The 22,479-nt window shown below is 36.0% G+C and overlaps 3 protein-coding genes across 4 annotated transcripts; 2 read left to right on the top strand and 1 right to left on the bottom strand.

The window, feature by feature from the left end:
- The first annotated feature begins 1,228 nt into the window (after positions 1-1,228).
- LOC137833020 (clathrin interactor EPSIN 1-like) lies at positions 1,229-5,045 on the top strand. 2 transcript variants are annotated; one of them, XR_011084647.1, is made up of 7 exons: positions 1,229-1,586; positions 1,907-2,092; positions 3,805-4,089; positions 4,221-4,304; positions 4,422-4,519; positions 4,688-4,773; positions 4,917-5,045. XR_011084647.1 is itself a non-coding variant. In XM_068641414.1 (6 exons), exons 3-6 carry the CDS (start codon positions 4,024-4,026, stop codon positions 4,713-4,715), a joined length of 276 nt encoding a protein of 91 aa, XP_068497515.1. In that variant the 5' UTR covers positions 1,229-1,586; positions 1,907-2,092; positions 3,805-4,023; the 3' UTR covers positions 4,716-4,906. The 2 variants fall into 2 exon arrangements, 1 of the variants encoding a protein (XP_068497515.1); XM_068641414.1 differs by lacking the exon at positions 4,917-5,045 and having other exon boundaries at positions 4,688-4,906.
- Positions 5,046-9,632: 4,587 nt separating this feature from the next.
- LOC137833292 (uncharacterized) lies at positions 9,633-11,127 on the bottom strand. The gene is made up of 4 exons (XM_068641651.1): positions 10,870-11,127; positions 10,324-10,719; positions 10,012-10,234; positions 9,633-9,919 (listed from the first exon to the last, which is right to left on the bottom strand). Exons 1-4 carry the CDS (start codon positions 11,125-11,127, stop codon positions 9,633-9,635), a joined length of 1,164 nt encoding a protein of 387 aa, XP_068497752.1.
- A 4,105-nt stretch (positions 11,128-15,232) lies between these two features.
- Positions 15,233-16,841, top strand: LOC137833290 (uncharacterized). Its single transcript, XM_068641650.1, has 2 exons — positions 15,233-16,148; positions 16,276-16,841. Exons 1-2 carry the CDS (start codon positions 15,233-15,235, stop codon positions 16,839-16,841), a joined length of 1,482 nt encoding a protein of 493 aa, XP_068497751.1.
- The last annotated feature ends 5,638 nt before the right edge of the window (positions 16,842-22,479 follow it).

The following is a 22,479-nucleotide window of genomic DNA, read 5'->3' as shown; positions in this document are numbered from 1 at the left end:
TATTAATATCAATCAAGTTTAGTTGATATATATCAGGAAATTCGGTGCAGCTATTATTTCATAGATATTGATCTAAATTATACTGTTTCTAACTATACATTCTCCAATGGCCGTTCTTTCTTCTGTTTTTCCTAATTAAGCCACACAACTATACACGGATCTCTTATTCAAAAGTACTGACTTCAACCAGTTATGTATTTTTTGTTACATTTGTTCCTTAATAAAAATTTAATACTGCAATATACGTATAGTCTACCGAAACGAAACTGCAAGCATTAGTATAACAACTTGAAATAATTGGTCATAAGAAATTTAGAAAATACATTCTCCAATGGCCGTTCATTCTTCATTTTTCCTAATGAAACCACACAACTACACGGATCTCTTATTTCAAATGTAGTTACTTCAACCAGTTATGTATTTTTGTACAGATCAAACCTCAGTCATCCGTCTGAGAGAAAGACATCAGACATACGTAAGCTGGGTCCCACATATTGCATGAGTTAACATGGGTTAACATCCCGATACCAAAAGAAACCTAAGTCACGAGAGAATCATGCAAGGGGTGTGTATGTTACATTTGGGTACGACACAAGCAAGTGTTACTTGGAGGCGCTAAGGCCTGTTAGGGTTAGGGTTTCTAGGGAAAGACTGCATGCATGACACGTGTATACTTAGGTTACCCACATAACAGATGATGCCGCAAGCGCTGGTACGTGAATATGTACCTTGGCGGCTACGCTGTTAAGTCTTTGCAATCCAGGAAAGGGAAGTCCTATGCGCCAGATTACGCTAAGATTGTGTGATAGCGGCGCAAGGACATTCTCCCAGGAACCCTAAGCCTACTAAGAGATGTGGGAGCGTCGCAGAAGTAACCCTAGATACAACCTATAAATAGGGTGGTAAGAACCCTAGCAAGGTACACCATTTTTAAGATTGAAACTGCTTATACACATTAATGTTTTTTAGCCCTTACTGACTTGAGCGTCGGAGTGCAAACGGCCGCTAGGGCGCCCTTTTGTCTTTGCAGGAAAACGTCCTTAAACCTAAGAAGGTTCGATTCTCAAGCGGAGACTGTCGTTCGAGTCACACTACAAAAAATTATGTATAAAGTGGCAGTTTTAATATGGCGGTTATTAATAACTGTCACAAATTTCCGTATAATATGACATTTAACTAACTGTCATAATTATCCTTCAGAATATGTCAGTTTGAACCGCCACAATTATCCGCCTTATTATTTCCAATTATTTTTTTTTAAATTTAGTTTCACTATTCAGGAACCCTAATGTTGTTTTTGAAAACCTCATTTGTGACTTTTCCCTCTCTCCTCCTTTCTCTCTGCGTCGAACCCTAATGAAATCCTGGTCGAAAACTCCTCACGTTAAGCCTTCGTGAAAACCCTCCTTGCGAAACCCTCACCCGCTTCACTCACTAGCGCACCTCATTGTGAAACCCTCACCTACTTCACTCACTCACGTCTTCTCTCTGTTGTTCTTCTCTCTGCCACATCCACCATCTTCTCGCTCTTCTCTCCGCCACTCACCATTTTCTCTCTACCAAATCCACCATCGGCTCCGTTTGAGGTAGAGTTTTTTGAAACAATCCCGTTTTCTCGCTCTTTTTTCACTCTCCACTCTCCATCATCTCTGCAAGTTACTCGTTCGCTTCCTACATTCCCCTGATTCTCCCAAATTTTTGAAAATCCTTTAAAAACCTATTCCCAAAATTCTTTGTTTAACTTATTAATTAGTTAGTTACTAAATTGGTCTTCCTTCGTCACCACAACATGTGGATCCAACCGTCTTCTATTTTCTCTTTCGCAACCGCGTTGTTTTGATTTTCGCTTTTTATTTTTTTTTCTTCTTCATCTAATTGAAGTTTTGTGTGTGGATCTGTTTTACAGCGAGTGCTTTTCTGAATCGGAAGAATCTGATTGTTAGGGTTTGGTATGGGGACAGGAAGTCACCTTCTCGAAGCGAAGGAATGGTTTGCTGAAGAAGGCGAAACAACTTGCGATCTTGTGCGATGCTGAAGTCGGAGTTATGATTTTCTCCAACACCGGAAAACTCTACAATTTCGCTAGCTGCAGGTACACGATTTGTCTATCAATTTATTTTTCTTTTTCTTTTTTTGTGGATGTTGAATGCTGCAGGTACACAATTTGTCTATCAATTTATTTTTCTTTTTCTTTTTTGTGGATGTTGAATGTTATGCTCTACGATTTCACTGTCAAGTTTTGTGCATCGATGTTGAATGTTGTTTCTATTGTAGCTATTCGTAACGATATTATTAAGATATTAGCACATGTTTTATAAGTTTTGAAAAACCGTTTTATAAGATATTATTGGATTCAACTGAGTGACGGGTGTTATTGGGTTATATTCTCTATAGGCATCATTTTTAATAATGTTGGGTTTTTTTGCTGGAGATTATAATTAATATATGTGACAAGATAGTTAATTAATATTATTAGAGTAACAAAAGTGCTTACATAGCTGTGTGTAGTTAAGTACATTGGTGTTTTCTTCAAAGACGCAGTGGGTTTAAAACTATAATAGCTAAGCTGGATGAAAAAAAATAGGGGTGACGAGTAATATTATCAAGTACTGTAGAAGGGGTCCATTGGAAACCACTTGGATCATATTGGGAGTTGAATGAGCTCGTGGGGTTTCTAAAATTGATTCTCCATTGATGAAAAATTGAAATTGCAAATAAGACAATTCAAAGAAATATACTTTAAATTAATGTTTTTTTATTAAATTTTGGGAGTCAAGAAAAGACCGGCTTGTTAGGAATTGGTTGTGTTGTATCCCACCCTGTAAGGATAAGAACGCCAGTTGGATGGTGGCCATTTAAAAAACCAACAGCCTTTGAGCTTTGACTATTTGCAGAACTATTAGGTGACACTTAGGGGAGATTATTCAATTTGGATGCAAAAGTTATGTTAGCTTTTAGAATTTCATGTTAGGTCCATTTGTCAGTTTATAAATAGTGATTTGTAGTGCATAACTAGATTTACGATTATATCATAAGGTTTATTGGGTACTTTTTAAACCTTTGTCAAATTTTGGGGGTTACACAGAGAGGGTTCTTCTTGTTTCATGGGTATTTTGTTTTAAGATTTGTGAAAATTAATTTTAATTCATTGAATATTATTGGTATGAGTATTTTTAAATTCATCTCGTTAATAAATTTTAAATTAAAACGTGTTATGGGAAGAGATTTTTTTATCACCAATATGGGAAGAGAAATTGATTAGAAAGTTTTGACAAATAGACACTTTCACCAAATACTTTTCAATCAGTTCGAAAAAATTCTACTAGTTTAAAACTTGTTTATTCAACTTATTATGTGGTAGATATAATTTGTAGGAAACATATATTGATGTTGAACACTAGTTTGTTCTCTTTCAAGGTTTGTAGAGAAGAGTTAGATAGATCATTTCTTACTAGTACACGGAGATTTATACATTCATGCATTAACTATTTCCCCTTTCAGGAATCATGGAAAGTGTTAACATTAAATTTTGATGTGATACAAATGTTTTATGAGAAGAAACTTAAGGAGATTTAGGGTGCAGAACAATTCTAAAATCATCAATTTGTGTTTTAAGGATGGATTGAAAAGAGAAAATGTTCTCTACCTATTATCAAGTAATTTTTGAATAATTTGTTGATGCCATTGTGTTGGACTGCCAGATTTTATATATTTACAAACTATAAAGTATTACTTGATACCAATAATACTAGTATTGGCCACTGTATTATTTTATTGACTGTTTTACCATTTTTCACAAATTAGGTGCTCGATGCAACTGATAATGAACCTTGGGGTCGTCATGGTACTGCACTGGCAGAGATTTCCCCGGCTACCAAAAAATTGTAAACAACTATCTATCTATCTTTTTTTCCGGTTATATTACTTTTATTGTTTGTTTTTTTGTTTTTGTATTTTGAGAAAATTTCTGATACTTGTTCTACTAAATTATTGCTTCTCTTCTATACTGCTACTGAATGTCAAATGGCCATGAATGTCCTTTGGACAAGACTGGGCGAAACTGGAAAAGATTGGAGATATGTATACAAGGTAATGCCTTCCAAATAATCATGTCATTTCCTAAGATTTTAAGATACAAAGAAAAGGCTTTTTGGAGGTATTTTTTGTGTTGATACATACAATTTGCTTTTCTTTCAATAACTTGAATTATGTTAATTCAGGCGTTAGCGATTATCGAGTATTTGGTAGCACATGGATGTGAACGTGCAGTTGACGACATTATAGAACATACTTTTCATTTTCCAGTAAGGGAAATTCTCTTGTATTTAGCTAATTTCATGCTTGCAATTAACAACTCTGTTGACCAGTAAAATAAAAGAGTATTTTCTGATGTTATCTTAATTTACTTTGGATTGGTTAAGGCACTTTCTAGTTTTGAATATGTTGAGCCAAGTGGGAAGGACGTAGGACTCAATGCAAGGAAAAAGGATGAAAACATTGTGTCCCTTTTGAATGATAGGTATAATATAAGATACATGATGTCAAAAATAAAGTTGCTACAAATCGTGACAAGTAGGTCAAATTTGTCAATATTTTCATCCTAGAATTATCAGGTCAACAAACTACTACAATAGAATGTGTAGTCATAAAATAATTTTCTTATTTTTCTTTTGGGTGCTCAATGTAGGTACATTGGAGTTTCAGAGCAGTGGTAAGTATGGAGGCTTTGGATCTAGAGATGGTGACAGGTTTGGTGATAACAATAGAGACAAGGTGGGATCCTATGATGAAGATTACAGATTGCTTGTATAATGTGCTTCTATAAATTACTATACTTAAAATTTTATTATAATATTGTTTTCATTTATTTTTTAAAAATTGTCAATTAACTTTAAACATATTTTAACTTATTTCAGGCACCGGATGTTGCTAGTGGTGCTCCATCACCAAACCAGAATATAAGATCGAGTGGAAGGAGTAAGACAAATTAGTATTGAGAATTTACTTGTAATATGTTTAGAAAGTGAAACAATTTATATTTTGACAATTTAATTTACTTGTTGTTTGTATTAATTTGACATTATGAACTTTGTTCTTTCAATGAATGAATGAACTCATCTTTTGATTATTATATTTATCAATTTTAATTATATTATGAAACATAATATCAAATTAATTAATATTATAAAATCAAATTATAAAATAGAATTAAATAAATTATTATAAATTTTAAAAATAAAATTAAAGTTTAATTATAATACGAAATTAAATAATATTATGAAATCAAATTATAAAATAAAATTAAATAAATTATTATAAATATTAAAAATAAAATTAAATATTTAATATTCGAATTATGACAGTTATAAAGTGTATTATAAATGTCATACTATACTGTATTAAGTGGCGGTTAAAACTGCCACTATTTACATTAGAATTGGTTTACCCAGCTTTAAAATTACGATATTTATAACTGACGCCAATTACACCCTTAAAATCGCCGCTTTATACAATGCGTAATATGGCGTCTGCTACAACGGTTCTCAATTGACCGCCACATTAAACTTTGTGGCGGCAAGAATTCTGGCAGTACGCGGTACCGCCACAGACGTATAATGCGGCGGTTAAAAACGCCAGTTTTTGCGAAAATAACCGCCGCAATATACACGTTTTTTTGTAGTGTCAACCGGATATTAGGTCAACCGGCGAGAACATTTGGTGCCCATTGTGGGGCTCGATAAAACTAGGTCCCATCCGCAATCGTGCTGAAAGCCACCAGCAACATGAAGAGCACGAGACAAGGATCTGCTGCGCCCTCAGGAGGGGACAACGTCTCCATGCAGCAGCTCATGGAGACCATATGCGCCCTTCAAGAGGCAGTAGCAACGTCCAGAGTCGACCAGGATCATTTCCAGGTTGATCTGGCCAGATCGCAAGCAAACAATGAAGAGCTGCGCATAACCAATGAGGAGCTGCGTAGGAATTTGTAGAACGTAGGAGAACGTATTGTGGATAAGCGAGCCCCGCCGCTGCCAGTTAAGGCTGCCCCCATGTCGTTCTCTCAGGTGATCATGGACACCATGATACTAGCCACGTCCTTGGGCCCGAAGGTCACCTTCACAGGAGTAGAGGACCCTGAAGCGCATATCACGGCGTTCTATACCCAGATGATGCTTTCAGGAGGTTCCGATGTTATGTACTGTAAGCTATTTATGAGTACACTAGCAGGCGTGGCGTTGGACTGGTTCGTCAGTCAACCCGGCAGACACATTACTTCATTCGACCAGTTCTCAACGTTGTTGAGAGAACAGTATATTGTCAACAGTGCTCCCCCTCTGATCTCTTACGATCTCTTTGACTTGTGCAAGTGTTTGTTATCACGAAAACTCTCTTAAAGATATTATACAATGGTTAGACATCTAGAATCTGAATATTTAATTGACCTTAACATGGAACAGGAGGAAATCATAGATATCCTTACTGACAACACCAAGCTACAATAGTGATAATCCATACTCTCATCTTTTATGAAAAATCCTATATTATAAATTACATTCAAAATCATACTATAACTGACATTTAAAACTTGAATTAAAGGTTATAATTATTGACCATTCAAATTTGAAAACAAAATTGGTGACGACTTTTGGTTTAATGCTTAACACAAAAGAGAGAAAGGAAGGCAAATGATATGAGAATGAATATTTCTTTTAGGGTTTTACTGAATTCAATGCATAGGCTCTAAATATATACAAACAGTACACTCATTGGTCTAGCTAAAGAGAGAATTTAAAACAAAAAAAAAACCAATGTACAAAGAGAGGAACCAAAAAAAAATAAAATAAAGACTAAACACTTGTACATGAAAAACAGACAACCACTCACACTTGGATTTTCTCTAAAGAAACACTCTTCTTCTTGTATTTCTCTCTATTGTATTTCTTTTTGTAGTGCATATTACAACTGAGAGAGCATCCTATTTATAGGCTTTAGGAAGTTCTACTAGAAAAAACTTCATTGTATCCTTAAAACCCCACTAACAACATAATTAAAATCCCACTCACAACTTTTGACCTTTCATGTATCCAAACTCTCATTCTACTATTTTCTAGTAACTTCTAATTAACTTAAATGTTTCTACCATCCATCATGTCAATCCTATTCTTTTATTTGTCAAAAAGTATTTTCGGTAGCGTTTTTGGGAAGATATCCGCAACTTGATCCTGACTTGCCACATGCACCAATTCCACACATTCTTTCTTCACATGATCACGGATAAAGTGAAAATGAACGTTAATGTGTTTGCTTCTTTCATTGGGTTCTTTGCCAACTCAATTGCTGATTTGTTGTCAACTTGAATCACGGTTGCAGTTGGTTGTTTTAGCTCCATCTTGCTTAACAAGTTTGTAAGCCATATCGCATGATGTACACACCAAGATGCTGCCACATATTCAGCTTCACTCGTCGATAGCGTCACGATCGATTGCTTCTTTGAAAGCCAAGAAAATATTGTGTTGCCTATAAAGAATACATATCCCGATGTACTTTCTGATCATCTATGTCTCCACACCAATCGCTGTTAGACTAACCCACCAACTTGTAATCTTCTGCTTTCGAGTAGAACAATTCGAGTGATACAGTACCTTGGATGTAACGTAGGACTCGCTTCAACGCCTTCCAATGTGAGAGAATCGGTTCCTCCATGAATCGGCTTATGATGTTGACACTTAATGAAAGATATGACCTCGTGCATGTGAGATAATGAAGGGTTCCTACCAAACTCCGGTATATACTTGCATCGACACGTTCTCCTCCATCGAACTTTGAGAGTTTTGAACCTGGTTCCATTGGTATTGAGATTGGGTTGCAATTTGCCATCTTGTACTTCTTCAAAATCTTTTTTGATACAAAAATACTCGTTTCTTTTTGTCTAACCTCCAAACCAAGGAAAAACTTCATCAATTCCAAATTTGTCATGTCAAATTTTGTCACATTCTGCCTTTAAACTCTTCTATCATCTCATTATTGTTAACCATAAAAATGAGATCATCAACATAAAGAGCAACAAATATCATGTTACCTCCACTGTTCTTTGCCCTAAACCCTAAACTCTAACCCCTAAACCCTAAACACTAAACCTTAAACCCGTAAAGAGCATGCTCGTAAGAACATTGCTTGAACTCGTTCTTCTTGAAGTATGTATCGATACGAGTATTCCATGCCCGTGGTGCTTGTTTCAACCTGTAAAGTGCCTTCTTCAATTTTAGCACCTTCTTCTCTTTTCCAATTTTCATGTACCTAGGTGGTTGTTCGATTTAGACTTCTTCTTCAAGCACACCATTCAAGAAAGCCGACTTGACGTCCATTTGAAATATCAGCCATTTAAATTGAGTCGCTTGGGAAATAAGCAACTGAATCATCTCCATTCTTACAACGGAGCAAACACCTCATCATAGTCAATTCCCTCCTTTTGTTTGTATCCCTTCGCAACGAGTCGTGCCTTGTACCTCTCTATCTCGCCTTGAGCATTCATCTTTTTCTTGAATACCCACTTCACACCAATGGTTTTACTTCCCTCTGGCAATTATGTTAAGTCCCATATGTTGTTGTGGTCAATCGCTTTAATCTCCTCATCCATGGCAGTTTGCCACTTCTTGTCTCGCACCGCCTCTTCAAAGCTGATATTTTCTGCAACTGCCAATAGACATACAAGGTGTACCTCATTAGTCGAATCATACAAATCTTGCTAACTTCGCATTTAAGGTTGTCGTGGTTCATTTTCATCATCAGTAGTTTTGGAATTTATACTTGTCGGTGCAACGACTGATGATTCTCCAACCTCAATCATAACCTTTGAATAATTGTTCCAATCCCACTCGCTTGCTTCATTTATTCCCACATCACGACTCACCATAACCTTTTTGCTTATCGGATCAAAGAGCTTGTATCCTTTTGTCTTCTCATCATACCCAATAAAAATATACCTTTTCCTTTTGTCTTCAAGCTTTGTTCTTCGTCGATCTGGTATATGTGCATAAGCCACACTACCAAACACTTTGAGATGAGAAATTGTCGGCTTTTGTCCGCTCCATGCCTCTTGTGGTGTTTGATCATCTAACTTCACATGTAAACATTGGTTTTGCACATAGATGGCGAATTGCACAACTACCGCCGACAATTCCTTTGGCATCTTTTTCTCTTAAGCATTGATCGAACCATGTAAAGAATGGTCCGGTTCTTCCTCTTGGCCACACCATTTTTTTGAGGAGTGTACGGTGCGGTTAGAAATCGCCTTATGCCTTGCTCCTTGCAATACTTCATGAAAGTCGTCGAAGTATACTCGCCACCTCTATCGAATCGTACAACTTTGATTTGTCTATCAGTTCCCTTTTCCACCATCACCTTGAACTTTTTTAACACCTCAAATGCCTCGGATTTTTCTTTTAGAAAATAAACCCAAGTTTTTTTACGAGAAATCATCGATAAAAGTAATGAAATACCTTTTACCGCTAAAGGATTTTGGAGTAATTGGTCCACATATGTCGATATGAATCAATTTGAGAGGTTTCTTAGCCGAATATTGAGCCTTCTTTGGAAACGAGGTTCTCACATGCTTGCTGAGCACACATTCTTCACAAAATTTTCCCTCGTAGTCCATGTTGGGTAGCCTGTGCACCATATTCTTCTTCCCTAACTCTTTTAAACCATAATGATGTAGGTGACCAATGATAAAGATGCAATAGCGATGCCTTATCTTCAATGTTGACTTCCAAACATTTTTCTAGTATGCTTCTTAAATTCAACTTGTACATCTGATTCCTTGTCGTCTCGATTAGAGCAACCAAACGCCCTTGCTTCTTCTTCAAGTGTAGTAGCAGATCTTTTAAAAATATCGAGTAACCTTTCTCCGTGAGTTGCCCTATACTCAAAATGTTGGTCATGAGGTCTGGTACGTAATAAACATCTTGGAGTGACCCAATTAGCCATCTTTTTGTAAGTAGCGAACCTTACCTCGACCTTTGACCTCCACATTTGATGCATCTCCAAATGACACATGACCATCTTCAATCTTTTGCATCTCTTTGAATAGGTAATTGTGAGCGCACATGTGGTTGCTTGCTCCCGAGTCGAGGTTCCACAGAGTGTCACTATTAATGTTGACTTCATCTTGAGCCATCAAGAGAACACCTTCATTCGTTTCATCTTCCAAGGCTAGGTTGGTGGTCTCTTCTATCTTTATATCGCATCAACAATCTTTAGCAAAATGCCCCACTTTATCACAATTATAACATTTGTCGGAGTTGCAATCCTTCGTATAGTGACCCTATTTGTGACATTTGTAGCACTCGATGTTGGAGTAACTTGATCGTCTGCCTTTTCCTCGACCACGTCCTCTTCAACGCCAATTTGGTTGGCTCGACTGTTCCTTCTCCTTATAGTACCCTGCATGACTGCTGCCTTTACCACCTTGACCGTTTCCACAATTTCCACATCATGTCCTCTACTTTGAGAATTTTGATGATAGAGTACGTTTTCGTTTTTTATCGACGCCTTGGTTTGAAGTACTTGCTCGAGTCTTTCCTCCTTCTTCTTCTTCTTTCGTTGCTCGTGTGCCTCGAGAAAACCAGCGAACTCGTCGACTGTGAGGGTCGTTAGGTCCTTTGACTCTTCTATCGCACACACAATGCTCTCAAAATTGTCGGTTAATGTTCTCAAAATCTTCTCCACAACTCATGCATCAGTCAACGTTTCACCATTTCGGTTGAGTTGATTGACCACAGTCTGTATTTGCGCTATGTAGTCAGATACACTTTATGAATCCATCATCTTCATGCTCTCCAACTCATCACGAAGAGTTTGTAGACGCACTTGCTTGACTCGGTCGGCTCCTTTGAACACCTTTTTTAAGATGTCCCACGCTTCTTTTGATGTAGTTGCATTAACAATCTTCTCAAAGCTCGACTCATCAACCGCTCGGAACAACATGGATAGTGTCGCCTTATCTTTTGATCGCATCTCTTTCAATGCCTTGGTTTGAGCCGTCGTATAACCCGCAGTATTTATTGGTTCTTCGAAACCTTCTTCGACCACCTCCCTCGCATCTTGATAACCGAGAAGAGGTTTCATTTGAATGCTCTAGTTATCATATTTGGTCGTCTTCGTTAACCGTGGTAGCGGTATTTGACCCGTCACATTTGCCATTGATTCTTGATAACAAATTGAAAAACAGACAACCACTCACACTTGGATTTTCTCAAAAGAAACACTTTTCTTCTTGTATTTCTCTCTATTGTATTTCTTTCTATGGTGCATATTACAACTGAGAGAGCATCCTATTTATAGGCTTTAGGAAGCTCTTTTAGAAAAATCTTCATTATGGCCTTAAAATCCCACTAACAACATAATTAAAATCTCACTCACAACTTTTGACCTTTCACATATCCAAACTCTCATTCTACTATTTTCTAGTAACTTCTAATTTTAAAAACCACAAATTACATTTAAAGTTTATTCAACAGTACAACGAAAAATGACAAAGAATTGAGCAAAGACAAAAAAAAAATGATATTAGCCTTCTTCTAGAAGCCTTGTGTGTATATCTTTTATAAAAATCACCTTACAAATGTTTTCACTAAGCCACTACCCGTCACCAAGTTCAAGTTCTTAAAAAAGAATGAACGTAGTTTGCAATCCTTAAAGCAAACAAGATCATCATGTATTGCACGTAAGTTTATGTTCCTTCTTTCAATTGGATGAGGAAATATATAAATTATTGATAATCCTTCACGTTGGTTCTAGTAATATATTGTTGTTCTTCCAATGCTAAGAAACATGTGTTCTATAAATGCCTTGAATTTCATCGGACAGCCACGTTTTGCTTTTATTTTACAGCGAGAAACCCTGCTTATACTGGGTGAAGTTAATATTTGCAATCTAAAAAAGAGAAAACATAGAGGGGCCTTTTGATTAGTTGAACTCGTTGTCATTAAACAAATAAAAAGAAGCAAACATGTTATTCTTAGTGTGTTTCCTATTACTCAAAAAGGAGTTATGTTTACAAATTGAGAAGATGCCTATGAAAAAATGGCTCTTCAATTCTGTGTCAGACTTCTATAATACAAAACTTAATGCCTATTCAAGTGTGAAGTTGTGCTTTGGAAGACATCTTCACTGCAAGGAATCGTAAGACCACCCATGGGATGATCATATCCAAACTCTTCCTCTGCTTCACTCAACATGTCCTGGAATGAAGGTTGGCTCAAGTATGATATGGGGATCACAAATCGCTTCATTTTCTCTCCAACGTACACTGCAAGATAACCCTTTGGCACCTCCATACCCTTAGAAGATGTTTGGTTTGCTGCGAATGATGTCCTTCTGATACTAGGTAAACGAAAGCCCATTCTTGTGTTGTATATTTGCTCAGACTTGATAACAAAATGGTATGAAAAGAGCTTGAGAGCTGAGGCTTATGAATTTTGTTTCTTCAAGATGTGAATGATTTGTGTTGGTTCCAAAATGCTTGTAACCGTGAATATATATAGATAGAGCTTATGTAAGAAGGGTACTTGAATTATTGGTGAAAGATTATGAGATAATAATGATGGGAGCAACTGAGAGACAAGGGCATGTGGTAATGTCTAAGAGGACTCTCACATGTATAGGCAAAATGAAAATGTAGTGGCATGATGTTGACATTGATTATGCATGGATAGGACTGCCAGCTTCGTTTATGGAAGTTCAGATGTCAGTTTTCAAGACTATGGTTCATATATAGTGTCGCATGAACTTGTATTGAATTTCACTTCTCTTCTTACCTCCATTTAAATTTGAGAAAACTCACGGTTTAGACATTGGTTTCTCTTCTCTTATACAAGTGGGTACGTGATTGACATCAATAGCTGTCATTTATTAATGAGATGTCCAAGCATGTCCATCATTGAAAGAGCTATAGAGTAGGATAATCAATGAACAAGCATTTGGTTTGACCTTTCTTGATGTCTTTAACTTGAAGTGGATAAATGTGTTAGCCATAATATCAAAAGCATGTCCATCATTGAAATTCCTACCCTTTTGAAGCCATCGCTAAGACAACACCATGTGATCCCTGTGTTTTGGTAGACTCCTTTGTAGAATTCAAGAATCTCAAACAAGTTATCACAGTATATTATTTGTTGCGTGGAGGAATGTAATGTTACGGGTTTCCGCATAACAAGTATTACGAGACAAAGATCATTTAGGGGATTGAAGTTCCAATAGGCTTTCTTGCAATTTATGTTGGAGATAAGATGAAACGGTTTTTTATTCCATTATCTTAGATGAACCAACCTTTATTTCAAGAGTTACTTTATAAGGCAGAAGAAGAAGAAGAATTCATATATGATCATCGGACGGGTGGTCTTCCAGTTCCATGCCGAAAGGATGGGTTCTTAAATGTCATCTGTCATTTAAATTTGCTGCTAATTATGCCAATGGAGACTGAGATAGATATTCTTATGTGATACAATTGTAAAGAAGTCAGTTTTTGTTATTCTAAAGATATAGTTGGAAGATCTCACATCAATTAAATTAAAGATTGAGTAAATTTAGAGTATATAAGTGAAGGTAATTCTCATTAAAGATTGAAGGTTGTTAACTAAAAAAAAAAAAAAGTGCAATACAACATATTTTTAAACCACTTTTAGCTTAGCCGAGTCTTAGTGAATTATACAACAGTTTCATCCCATGAAGATCTTATCCATCAACCTCTAATAAGTTGCACCAGTGTTCTTTAGCTCGAAGGACATAACCTCGTAATAATAGTAAAAATTCGTTTTTTCTTTGTCTCTTAGATGCATGCGAATCTTGTTATACCCAAATTATGCATCCAAGAAAATCAAAACTCAATGTTTGGTTGCCTTATCCACCAATCGTCAATGCTAGGCAATGGATATGGTTCCTTCATGCAGGGCTTGTTTAGGTTAGTGTGGTTCGTGCACATCCACCACTTTCTATTCGACTTCTGAACCTTTGCAAGCCAAGTGGTGTATTGGGCCTCTTGTATGAATCCGGCTTTAAGCATTTTCTCATCCTCAGCTCCACTGGGTCAAGAGCATCAAATGATGACTCTTCTTATTTCTCTTGTATAGTTTAGTAGGTGTGGATATTAAATAAAAGTGTGAATAGTATAGAGGGTGTAGACGCACTTAAGGAGGTGCTGAAAATAGGATGTTTATCACACTTATCTCATGACTAGTTAGGCGCCGATTGGAGTGTTCATTTGGAGGGAACTTTGAATTTCTTTTGCTTTTCATTTCAGCCCTCTCCTATTATAAATAGAGAGGTTAGGCTCTTGTAAATTCATAATTTGATAATTGATTAAGAGAAACTCTACTCAGTTTGAGAGAGAAATTTGTGAGATTTGATCTCCTTTCCATAGTCTCATCTTGTGTGCTTTTGGAGAGCTACAAGTGGCGGTTTCCCACACTCATCTTGGAGCTCCATCACCAAGTGGCGTGTTCATCTCCAATTCCATTCTAACCGGTGTTCAACCATCTAAGTTTCCTTCCTTTCATCTCTATTTTCCATTTTCATTCGGTAGTTTAGTCTCTTGTGTTGTGTTCTTCAATTTCTGTCGTTTATACTTGTGTTAGGTGTTGTTCTTAAGTTTTCAATCGGTACAGTTTGTTCCTTTGCCAATTTCAATCGGTGCATTCTGTACCTTTGTTCATTTCATTCGGTAGAACTCATTCTTGATTCAATTTTGTACTTAGAGTTTAATGTTCATTTGGCATTTGTATTTGATTCTTTGTGTTGTTATGGATTCAATGTGGAATGACACTCAATCTTGAGTTTGGATCATCTATTAGAAGGCTTTGTACTTCAATGATGACTCCTTAAGTTCCTCCACTTTGTTCCTATTTGTTGATCCTTCTTGTATTCATATGTTGAAAAGTGTCCTATGATCAATCCAACTCATATCATGTGGTATCTAGAGCTTAGGTTATGTGCAAAAAAAAAAATTTAGTTGCTGGACACTTTAATTCTATTTTTGTATTAGATGATTCTGTTTTATCTTTATTTGAGTATTTCTTGCTGTTTTTAATTGTTGTTAAAAGCTTTCTCGCGAGATAGATTTGTTCCTCCACACTTTAGGAAAGACCTATTGTTGAAACTCCAAAGGTTTCATCAAGGCACGCTAAGTGTGGATGATTATTTTAAAGAACTCGACACGCTTTTAGTTAAAGTTAATATGAATGAGAGTGAAGATGCTAAGATGGCTAGATTTGTTAGTGGTCTTAGAAGGGACATTCAAGATGTGGTAGGGCTTCAAGAATATTCTTCTTTACAAGCTTTAGTTCACCTTGCTAGTAAAGTTGAATCTCAAATTGCAAGGAAAAATGCTCTCAAAAATTCTTCTAATGATGGCTACTACCACTCTTCTTGGAAAAACAAAAATAAATCTTTTTCAAAGTTTCCTTCTAAAGATTCTAATTCTTCTACTTCCATTCCCACGCCTAAATCACCTACTAAATCGTCTAGTAAGAAATGTTTTAAATGCTTAGGCTATGGACATATTGCTTCTAATTGCCCTTCTAAACGAAATATGTATATGGATGATGGGGTTGTGGTTAGTGAGCATGAGTCCGAAAACTCTAGACGTTCCTCACCTTCTAGATCCCCAAGTGAGCATGAGAGTGAAAGTCCACATGAAGGTGACCTATTAGTGATAAGACGAATGCTTGGACAAGTTTTGAAACCCTTTGATGAAAGTCAAAGAGAAAATATTTTTCATACAAGATGTCTTATTAATGATAGGTTATGCTCTTTAATTGTGGATGGGGAAAGTTGTGCTAATGTGGCAAGCACAAGAGTGGTAGATAAGCTTGGATTGTCTACCATCTCTCATGCCAAGCCCTACAAATTACAATGGTTAAGTGAGGTAGGTGAGATTATTGTTAACAAGCAAGTCGTTATTGCATTTTCTATTGGTAAATATAAAGACGAGGTCTTGTATGATGTTGTACCAATGGAAGCCACACATATTCTTTTAGGTAGGCCATGGCAATTTGATAGAAAAGTTTTTCATGATGGCTTTACCAGCAAAATTTCTTTTAACTTCCATGGACACAAGGTCATACTTAAATCTCTCTCTCCAAAGGAAGTCCGTGAGGACCAAGTTAAAATGAGAGAAAAGAGAGAGAAAATGATAAAAAAAAAGTTTCAAGAGAAGTCTTCTCATGTCCACACAACAAATAAAAAAGGTAATAGTTGCTCAAAAGCCTATTTTTTTAGCTATTCCTAGGATTATTGATTGTAAGTTGGCTAAGGATAGTCCCACGTGTTTGAATAACTTGGTAAAGGAATATGAAGACGTGTTTCAAGATCCTCCTAAAGGCTTACCACCTCTAAGAGGGATTGAACATCAAATCGACTTCATGCGCGGGGTTTCTTTACCAAATCGTCCAGCATATAGGACCAATCCCAAAGAGGCTAAAGACATTCAAGAACAAGTTGAAGGTTTAATTGCTAAGAGGTGGGTACAAGATAGCATGAGCCCATGTGCTATGACTATCATACTTGTCCCTAAAAAAGATGGGACATGGAGGATGTGTACGGATTGTCGCGCTATAAATAACATTACCATCAAGTATAAGCATCCCATCCTTAGGTTAAACGACTTGTTGGATGAATTGTTTGGGTCTAAAATATTTTCCAAAATTGATCTTAAGAGTGGTTACAATCAAATTCGTATTAAACAAGGTGATGAATGGAAAACCGCTTTTAAGACCAAATTTGGCTTATATGAGTGGTTAATCATGCCTTTTGGCTTGACTAATGCTCCTAGTACCTTCATGTGACTCATGCATCATGTTTTAAGAACATTCAAATTTGTTGTAGTTTATTTTGATGATATCCTTATATATAGCTTTTCTTTAGAAGATCATGAGTCACATGTTAGGCAAGTCTTAAAAACTCTTAGGAAAGAGAAGTTATATGCTAATCATGCTAAATGTTTCTTTGCATTATATCATATAGACTTCCTAGGGTTTTTCGTAAATTATAAAGGGGTGCATGTAGATCAAACGAAAGTTGCAGCAATTCAACATTGGCCTACACCCACCAATGTGAATGGGTACGAAGCTTTCATGGCCTTGCTAGTTTTTATAGAAGGTTTGTGAATGACTTTAGTACAATTTCCGCACCATTGAATGCTATAGTAAAAAAGGATGTGGTTTTTAAGTGGGGACAAGAGGAAGAAAAAGCTTTTATAACTTTGAAGGAAAGATTGACAAAAGTCCCCATCTTGGCCTTTCCTAACTTTACTAAAACATTTGAAATAGAATGTGATGCCTCCAATATAGGAATTAGGGTTGTCCTCCTTCAAGAGGGCCACCCCATAGCTTATTTTAGTGAGAAACTCAAAGGGAATCATATCAATTACTCCACTTATGATAAAGAACTTTATTCTCTTGTTCAAGCTTTGCAAAATTGGCAACATTATCTTTTTTCAAAGGAATTTGTGATCCATAGTGATCATGAGTCCCTTAAATATTTGAAAACCCAAAGCAAGCTTAATAAGAGACATGCTAAGTGAGTGGAGTTTATTGAGCAGTTTCCTTATGTGATCAAATATAAACAAGGTAAAATTAATGTGGTTGTCGATGCTCTTTCAAGAAGATAAACCTTGTTAAATGCTTTGGATATTCAATATTTAGGATTTGATCACATAAAGGAACTCTATATAGTGATGACTTAGATTTCTCTCTAATCTTTCAAGAGTGTTCCAAGGGAGGTCACAAAGACTTTTTCTTAGATAATGGTTTTCTTTTTCAAGGAAAAAGACTTTGTGTGCCCCAAGGATCTATAAGACAATCTCTTGTTAGAGAGGCTGATGAGGGTGGGCTTATGGGACATTTTAGGTCCACTAAGACTTTAGAAACATTGCATGAACATTTCTTTCGAAATGAGCATCATTTAATATATTCAATGGATTAGTTAGCTAGATTTATTGGTCATGATCCTCATTAAAATAAGAAGGGATACTCAACATCATTAAACAAATAAAAAGAAGAAAAAATGTTACTACAATCGCATTTTTCCTATTACTAAAAAGGAGTTATGTTAACAAATTGAGAAGATGCCTATGACAAAATGGCTCTTCAATTATGTGTCAGACTTCTATAGTACAAAACTTAATGCCTATTCAAGTGTGAAGTTGTGCTTCGGAAGACATCTTCACTGCAAGGAATCGTAAGACCACCCATGGGATGATCATATCCAAACTCTTCCTCTGCTTCACTCAACATGTCCTGGAATGAAGGTTGGCTCAATGTATGATATGGGGATCACAAATCGCTTCATTTTCTCTCCAACGTCCACTGCAAGATAACCCTTTGGCACCTCCATACCCTTAGAAGATGTTTGGTTTGCTGCGAATGATGTCCTTCTGATACTAGGTAAACGAAAGCCCATTGTTGTGTTGTATATTTGCTCAGACTTGATAACAAAATGGTATGAATAGAGCTTGAGAGCTGAGGCTTATGAATTTTGTTGCTTCAGGATGTGAATGATTTGTGTTGGTTCCAAAATGCTTGTAACCGTGAATATATATATAGATAAAGCTTATGTAAGAAGGGTACTTGAATTATTGGTGAAAGATTATGAGATAATAATGATGGGAGCAACTGAGAGACAAGGGCATGTGGTAATGTCTAAGAGGACTCTCACATGTATAGGCAAAATGAAAATGTAGTGGCATGATGTTGACATTGATTATGCATGGATAGGACTGCCAGCTTCGTTTATGGAAGTTCAGATGTCAGTTTTCAAGACTATGGTTCATATATAGTGTCGCATGAACTTGTATTGAATTTCACTTCTCTTCTTACCTCCATTTAAATTTGAGAAAACTCACGGTTTAGACATTGGTTTCTCTTCTCTTATACAAGTGGGTACGTGATTGACATCAATAGCTGTCATTTATTAATGAGATGTCCAAGCATGTCCATCATTGAAAGAGCTATAGAGTAGGATAATCAATGAACAAGCATTTGGTTTGACCTTTCTTGATGTCTTTAACTTGAAGTGGATAAATGTGTTAGCCATAATATCAAAAGCATGTCCATCATTGAAATTCCTACCCTTTTGAAGCCATCGCTAAGACAACACCATGTGATCCCTGTGTTTTGGTAGACTCCTTTGTAGAATTCAAGAATCTCAAACAAGTTATCACAGTATATTATTTGTTGCGTGGAGGAATGTAATGTTACGGGTTTCCGCATAACAAGTATTACGAGACAAAGATCATTTAGGGGATTGAAGTTCCAATAGGCTTTCTTGCAATTTATGTTGGAGATAAGATGAAACGGTTTTTTATTCCATTATCTTAGATGAACCAACCTTTATTTCAAGAATTACTTTATAAGGCAGAAGAAGAAGAATTATTCATATATGATCATCGGACGGGTGTTCTTCCAGTTCCATGCCGAAAGGATGGGTTCTTAAATGTCATCTGTCATTTAAATTTGCTGCTAATTATGCCAATGGAGACTGAGATAGATATTCTTATGTGATACAATTGTAAAGAAGTCAGTTTTTGTTATTCTAAAGATATAGTTCGAAGATCTCACATCAATTAAATTAAAGATAGAGTAAATTTAGAGTATATAAGTGAAGGTAATTCTCATTAAAGATTGAAGGTTGTTAAACCACTTTTAGCTTAGCCGAGTCTTAGTGAATTATACAACAGTTTCATTTCCATGAAGATCTTATCCATCAACCTCTAATAAGTTGCACCGGCGTTCTTTAGCCCAAGGGACATAACCTCGTAATAATAGTAAAAATTCGTTTTTTCTTTGTCTCTTAGATGCATGCGAATCTGGTTATACCCAAAGTATGCATCCAAGAAACTCAAAACTCAATGTTTGGTTGCTTTATCCACCAATCGTCAATGCTAGGCAATGGATATGGTTCCTTCATGCAGGGCTTGTTTAGGTTAGTGTAGTTCGTGCACATCCACCACTTTCTGTTCGACTTCTGAATCTTTGCAAGCCAAGTGGTGTATTGGGCCTATTGTATGAATCCGGCTTTAAGCAGCTTCTCATCCTCAGCCCCACTGGGTCAAGAGCATCAAATGATGACTCTTCTTATTTCTCTTGTATAGTTTAGTAGGTGTGGATATTAAATAAAAGTGTGAATAGTATAGAGGGTGTAGACGCACTTTAGGAGGTGCTGAAAATAGGAAGTTGATCACACTTATCTCATGACTAGTTAGGCGCCGATTGGAGTGTTCATTTGGAGGGAACTTTGAATTTCATTTGCTTTTCATTTCAGCCCTCTCCTATTATAAATAGAGAGGTTAGGCTCTTGTAAATTCATAATTTGATAATTGATTAAGAGAAACTCTACTCAATTTGAGAGAGAAATTTGTGAGATTTGATCTCCTTTCCATAGTCTCATCTTGTGTGCTTTTGGAGAGCTACAAGTGGCGGTTTCCCACACTCATCTTGGAGCTCCATCACCAAGTGGCGTGTTCATCTCCAATTCCATTCTAACTGGTGTTCAACCATCTAAGTTTCCTTCCTTTCATCTCTATTTTCCATTTTCATTTGGTAGTTTAGTCTCTTGTGTTGTCGTTTATACTTGTGTTAGGTGTTGTTCTTAAGTTTTCAATCGGTACAGTTTGTTTCTTTGGCAATTTCAATCGGTGCATTTTGTACCTTTGTTCATTTCATTCGGTAGAACTCATTCTTGATTCAATTCTGTACTTAGAGTTTCATGTTGATTTGGCATTTGTGTTTGATTCTTTGTGTTGTTATGGATTCAATGTGGAATGACACTCAATCTTGAGTTTGGATCATCTATTTGAAGGCTTTGTACTTCAATGATGACTCTTTAAGTTCCTCCACTTTGTTCCTATTTGTTGATCCTTCTTGTATTCATATGTTGAAAAGTGTCCTATGATCTATCCAACTCATATCATGTGGTATCTAGAGCTTAGGTTATGTGCAAAAAAAAAAAAAACTTAGTTGTTGGACACTTTAATTCTGTTTTTGTATTAGATGATTATGTTTTTTCTTTATTTGAGTATTTCTTGCTGTTTTAAATTGTTGTTAATTCATTGTGCTTGAGTCATTTTCATTTTTGAATCCCTACATGTTTTGTCAAGTCATGTTTCTCCTAATATGTCAACAATTCTTTGTAGTACTTTTCTTGTAATTTTAGTTGCTTGATTTTGTTTTTATGAATTGAGTACAGTTTTTGTGTTTCTGTTTTTTATCCTTTGGTGCATTTTCTTTTTAGTTTTGAGTTCATGCTTGTGTATTAGATCTATACAAGTTCTTAAACATCAATTCTATTGTGTCTTTTGAAGTTCTTAATTCTGTTTTTTATTCCAATATAGGTTTCTCTGTTTTTCTTAAAAACGTGCTGACTTTTTGGTTTATCAAAATTTTTGTGGTTAATGGAAACTTCTGAAATTATGGACTTAAATAGTTTGAGGAGTTACAAAAGATTGAAAAAAAGAAGTATAGCAAAATTCAATATACAAAAAAAATGATAAATGAAATATGTATAGTGTGCAATCCTGGCACGGAAAATACGGTAAAGAGGCAGTGATTTTAAAAAATTTATCACAATTAATTTGCTTACTGTTTTTGAGTGTTTCCAGTGCCAATTTTTAGAAAACATCTTGAATTTACAGTGGTTAAAAATTCACATTCCAGTTCGCTTTATACAGTTCCAGTTAAATATTTTAAGTCAGGCACAGATTTTACACAAATTCCAGTAGCACTGTTTTTTTGTTTTTCTTCATCTATTCTTGTACTATTCTTTAGGATTCCTTTATGTGCTATCCTTTCATTGTGTGCCTTAATTTTCTTGCTTGTCTTTTATTTCGTATTCTCTCCACGTTTTGTCATATATTGCATTCTGTTTTGGTTTAGCTTTTCTTGCTTATACCTTTTCTTGCTTGTCTTTTTGTTTCTTCTAAGTTTTGTGGTGAATTGTTCTTAAGTGAGTGTGGTTTGCTTTGGCATATTTCACTTGAAGCTCATCCAACCCACAAGAGAGGCTTGGTTAAGGAAAGAACAATTTCTTGGAGTGGTTTGAGTACATTCTTTTGGCCTTTTACAGCAAGCTTTCCTTTGCTTTATTTTTGCTAACAAGCTTTTTTAATTGTTTGTTTCTGTTTTTGTGCTTTTTATTATCATGGATAATTTTTCTAGTGGAGACTCCTCCAAACCTTACTCACCTCAAAAGGCAGCTCTCATTGAAGATTTAAAGAATGCTAGACAATCAAATGCACAATATCTTGACATGATGAGACAAATGGAGGCAAGGCTCCAAAGCTTAGAGCTGGCCCATGAAGAAAATCATCAAAACTGAGAGAGAAGACAACATCATAGAAATTCTTCAAGGACTTCTCACAACTCTCATGGATATCATGAAGGCACCGAACGGAGGAGGCACCATGCTCATGAAGGAAGGCGCCAACAT

This window comes from Phaseolus vulgaris, chromosome 6, assembly GCF_000499845.2.
Source record: "Phaseolus vulgaris cultivar G19833 chromosome 6, P. vulgaris v2.0, whole genome shotgun sequence".
In the NCBI taxonomy this organism is placed as follows: domain Eukaryota; kingdom Viridiplantae; phylum Streptophyta; class Magnoliopsida; order Fabales; family Fabaceae; genus Phaseolus; species Phaseolus vulgaris.
This window is presented reverse-complemented; position numbering and strand designations above follow the sequence as displayed.